This window comes from Gekko japonicus, unplaced genomic scaffold (assembly GCF_001447785.1).
Source record: "Gekko japonicus isolate JY-2015 unplaced genomic scaffold, Gekko_japonicus_V1.1 scaffold452, whole genome shotgun sequence".
Taxonomy (NCBI): Eukaryota; Metazoa; Chordata; class Lepidosauria; order Squamata; family Gekkonidae; genus Gekko; species Gekko japonicus.
Genome location: NW_015167545.1, coordinates 1,069,525 through 1,074,682, shown reverse-complemented (window position 1 = coordinate 1,074,682; position 5,158 = coordinate 1,069,525). Strand labels below are relative to the sequence as shown.

Sequence of the window (5,158 nt, the reverse complement as noted above, 5' to 3'; positions counted from 1 at the left end):
CCTGCGGGGCTGCGGCTCCTCCTGCTCCTGCTGCTGCTGCAGAGTCCCGCCGGAGGAGACCCCCCGAGCCCCAGCGCCGCCGCCGCCGCCCGCCAGGCACCGCGAGGAGGCAGGACGCCGCGATGATGCCCTCTCTGGAGAAACGCAGGAGCTGCCCGCCCGAGCCCTCGCCACCGGCCCCGGAGGGCGCCAGGGCACCGTGCGCGGAGGAAAGGTCCGGCCACGGCCAGGCGGACGGCGCAGGACAGGTAACGTCCCCGCGGGTGGCTGCCGTGGGCAGGAGGAGGAGGAGGAAGCAGCCGGCCCAAGCCTCCATGCTCAGCGGCACTCTCTCTCTCTCTCTCGCTCCCTTCCTGCATGCCAGAGTCGGGGGGGGCATGGCTGTGGCATCGGAGTGGTCTCCCTGGAAACGAAGACCTCGCTGGGCTGTCAGTGCAGCAGCAGCAGTCCTATGCGGCGCTTACTCCCGAGTAAGCCCATTGAGCCCAAGGGGCTTGGAGTGGAGGAGCTCTGCAGGGGGCTGCCGCGGCTAGAATAGCACCCTCAGGGGTTTGCCAGCAAAACCCGTGGCTAGGGGCACCGGGGCGCAAGCCTCGGCTTGTGGCTCCCCCCCCCCGGCATGCAGATTTGCATTCCCGCAATTTTTTTCATTCCTGCAAAGATGGATATTGGGTCTCCTGTAAAACCAGTTCTTGTCAGCCCTAGGAACAGCCAGGTGTGGCTGCCTGGCGGGCTCTTGGGAATGCCTGGCAAAAACCAAAGGTGGGGATGATGGCTACATCTCTTTTTTGACAGATTCCTGGCAGGGAGGTCTGATGACAGCTACTAGCCAGAAGGCTAAGTGGAACCTGCATGCCCAGAGGCAGTCTACCTCTGAGTGCCAGATGGAAGGGACAAGGGAGTTGCCTCCATAATCTGCTTGTGGGCTTCCCGGAGGAATCTGGCTAGAGCCGTGAAATGCCGGACTAGATGGCCGCCCCCCACCCGTACACACGCTGGGTGGTCTGATCCAGCAGGGGTCTTCTGCCATTCCTCATTCCCATTCACTCCTCTTAATCTGCTCTCCTTTTGCCAGCCACGCCAACGATTGCCTGATAAAGCCATTTTTAAACACAGCGTTACTGAGATTCGCTCCCTCCCTGCCCAGTTTCAGCTACATATATTTTTTTCCGTTTACTGCAAATTCGTCCTTGCCAGTACAGCAAACCTGTGGCTGCAGGAAGAGATGCAGTAAGTCTCCTTGTAGGCAGGCATGTAGAAGCAACCATTTTAATTTTCCCCATGCTGTATTTGAGCAGCAGTGCTGTCTGAAAAAAAATTAAACCCGGTCTGTCAGCACCGTCCCTGTTGGGCTGTCCAGTCCAGCAGAAAAAGAGCTCGTGGTTAAAGGGGGTGTGTATGTGGGGCGTGTGGGTTGCGTCTCCTTTCCATGTAAGCAGACGAGAGGAACATGCTGCAGTGAATCATACTCGGCTTTCACAGTACACGTTCCCAGTGTTTTAATAGACTTGTAAATTGTGGCTCACCTACAGCGAACAATAATTAATTCCAGGTGAACGAGGTAGGGAAGATTTGATTTTACAAGGTGGTTTATTTTGGTAGGCAGGCAAGTAAACTTCTCTTCTTGGGGGCACGCGAGCAAGGGCTGTTGACTCATTTGAAAATCTCTTTTTACAGGACTTTTGCCTGCTTCATTTCAATCATTGTGATCTCCAGGCCTGCAAAATAGGCTGCTCTGATTTTCCCCATAGGCGTGCTAAGCTTTCAGCTCCTCTGCTCATGGATTACACATTCAGCCCCTTTGGCTGTTGGTTGTTTCTGGAAGCACTGGGTTAGGGCGTCGCCGTTACATTAATTCCTCTAAAGGGTTAAGTGTATGTGAATTGGGTCATCCTATGTTCTCCCTTACAACAGCCCTGCGAGGGAGGGAGGCAGAAAGACAGCAACTGCCTCACAGTCCGCCCCAATCAGTTTCATGGCTGAATGAGGGTTTAAACACCACATGGTTTCTCAGTCACAGTCTAACCACTGCCCCATGCCCCTTTCCTTCTTGGTCCCTGAAGAGGAAGGAGAGAGTTGAGAGACCAATTTCAAAACGATTGCATTTCCCCTTTTCCACGTAGGAGGAACACAAGCCTGGTTTTGCATCCCAAAGCGAGTTCCATGAAGCAGCTAAAGGTCTCTGCAAGACTGGAGGCCTTTTGCCTCGTCCCTGGCTCAGTCCAGATGACCCAAGTAAGGGCCTGAGAGGCTAAAAGCACGTGCCCTTTGTGCCTCCAGTTTTGCAAAAGGACAGATGTCATTTTCAGTAGAGATGAAGGCAGCTGATGCCTTGCCCTGCCTGCTGGGGGATCTCTGAATGAAAGCGGGTCTTGTTTTGGGGAACTTTGCGCTGATTCCTTGCATTTCCAGACAATGCACCGTGAAAGTAGATCCACTGGTGACCTTTGCCCAGAATGGAGGAATCTTTTTTGCATGGGGGCGACGAAAAAAATTGTTTTCCCTGGGAGAGGGCATTTTTAACCACAGTGCATCGTTGGGAGGATTCTTCAAGCGTTGGCTGCTGCTTAAGGAGATTACTTGTCCACACTCTCACTTTTGTCACTCACTTGTCCCTATTGCTTTGGTCCCCCCCCCCCTTTTAGGGCTACTAGAGAGAGCAAAACACATTGGGTGGGGGAAACCCCTGCAGCGACAGGGACAAACGAATGACAAAAATGACAGTGCGGAAGTGGCCTTTAAAAGAGGAAGAAAGAGAGCTGATGAACAGAAAGCTTCCAGTTGCGGAAAACCAAGGTCTAAACCTATTTCCAGACCTATAGAATAAAGGAATGCAGGTGGGGTTATATGGAGGGTTATATGCAGTTTGGAGCTGCGGTGGCTCAAGTGGTTAAGACGCTGAACTGCAGGCTGTGGAAGGTCGGTAGTTCAGCAGTTCGAGACCCGGGTTGCTGCATGACGGAGTGAGCTCCCGTCTCTAGTTCCAGCTCCTGCCAACCTAGCAGTTCGAAAGCAAGAAATTGCAAGTAGATAAATAGGGGCCACTTCGGTGGGAAGGTAACAGCGTTCCGTGCGCCTTGGTGTTTAGTCATGCCGGACACATGACCACGGAAACGTCTTCGGACAGCGCTGGCTCTTCGGCTTTGAAACGGAGATGAGCACCGCAACCCTAGAGTCGGATTCGACTGGCTTTCGAGAAAGGGAACCTTTATATGCAGTTTGGGTAGGGTTTACAGTTCTGGCTTGGGAAATTCTTGGGATTTGGGGGTGGAGCCTAGAGAGGGCATAATTTGGGGAGGGAAGGCAGAATTTGGGCAGCGACGTGATGCCATAGAGTCCACCCACTGAAGCTGCCGCTTCCTCCAGGGGAACTGCCATCTGTTGTCTAGAGATGCATATGACGAAGAGAACTATGTTTCTTGAAGGCTTATGCCACAATAAAGTTTGCTAGTCTTAAAGGTGCTGCTGGGCTTTTTACTATTCTAGAAATCAGTTGTAATTCTGGTAAATCTCCAGGCCCCACGTGGTAGCTGGCAACCCTGGCTCGGCCTCAGGATTTTGTGAATGTGTGAAGCAAAATTAGGAAAGGATCCCTTAGAGCATGCACAGAGTGCTTTCACGCTTTCCGAACCATGACCATTGACTTAGATGGCTTTTTAAAAGGATTAGACTAGTGATTCTGAACCTGTGAACCACTACTGCTCAGCAAGTACACAGCACCATCAAATGCTCCTGAAGCCACAAAGTTAAAAATCTGGACACCCAAACGGCACTCCAGACTATACAGTTCTGTTTATATAGATGTCTCCATGATATATGCGTAGAATAAATGGATCACAGCCATACCTTCCATGAGGCCCCTGTGCCTGGTGGCTGTCAGCCAACTCTTTAACATGAAGTTTGATTCCTATTTGTTGTGTGCCACTTCCTGAAGAAGATAGCTGGGATCTTTATCCACACGTTGTGGTGAGCAGCACAAAACAGTTCTCCACCGCTTGCTGCCCGAAGCCATTGCAAATGGGGAGGAGAATCTGTCTGAAATCCCAAAATGCCCCTCCCCATTTGCCCTTATAAGTTGGGGATGCCTCCCAACATTGGTAGATTGTCCCCTGGAGTCAGGACCAGCACATCCATTAGGCTCACTTAGGCGATCGCCTAGGGTGCCAGAGGTGGAGGGGCACGCAAACCAGCCCTGCCCTCCCACAGGATCACAGCAGACCTGGGGCAGTGTCTGTGGCTCTAGTGGGCCTGCTGCTTCCCTCCCTCCCTCTGGGGTCAGAGCCATGGGAGTGGCCCTTTCCCAGCTTCCTTTCTGTCTCCTGGTACAATAGGTGTCCCAGCCTCCAGGTGGGGGCTGGAGATCTCCTGGGATTACAACTGATCTCCAGGCGACAGACTTCCCCCGGAGAAAATGGCTGCGTTGGAGGACGGGCTCTATGGCATTATACCCTGCTGAGGTCCCTCCCCTCCCCAAACCCTGCCCTTCTTAGGCTCCACCCCCCAAATCTTCAGGTATTTCCCAAGCAGGAGTTGGAAACCTTACGATACACCCATTGGGAAGTGTGGCACAGTGGCGAGCCCCGGCCACAGTGAGGGCAGGGGAAGCAGGGGTGGCTTCCCTGTGATGCCTGGAGGTGGGTAGGGGTGGCTGCTTCCCCCGCAGTGTGTGTGGGGGGGACAAGTAGGGCAGGCGGCAGCTCTCCCCCCAGCGTGGGAGGAGACTGCAAAGCCATTTGCTCTGGGCGCCAAAAATGCTTGGGCCCAGCCCTACCTGGAGAGAGCCATATGCTCCTTGTTGTTAGGAATCACTGATCGAGAGGGGAGAGCCTTTTGCCAGGAAAGCTTCCTGGGGTGGTGGTGGTGGTGAGATTTCGGAATGTTTTTGTGGTGTCTTTTTAATTCCAAATCCACCCATGGAACGGATGGATGCACACGGATAGACACTTCTCTTGTGTGTAAAGCATCTGGATCAGAGATTTCCCCAGGGGTCATTTCCTACAGGAGCGCACAGGAGTGGAGCTCCGGCAGTAAAGAGTCCAGGGGGCGAGCACATGCAACAAGCCCCACCCCCTGCTCCTAGCAGCCCTCAGGTAGAGCAAGAAGCAGCCAGGTAAGCCGCAGAGCCCCCCCCCCCCCTGCCCCAAACATCCCAGTCGCC

The 5,158-nt window shown here is 53.7% G+C and overlaps 1 protein-coding gene across 1 annotated transcript in view; it reads left to right on the top strand.

Moving 5' to 3' along the window:
• Window positions 1-122: 122 nt before the first annotated feature.
• The window catches only part of LOC107112487 (peripheral-type benzodiazepine receptor-associated protein 1-like), an 86,434-nt gene continuing 81,398 nt past the window's right edge, over window positions 123-5,158 (top strand). The window contains 1 exon segment of the mRNA XM_015413631.1: window positions 123-248. Within this exon segment, the coding sequence (XP_015269117.1) occupies window positions 123-248 (126 nt within the window).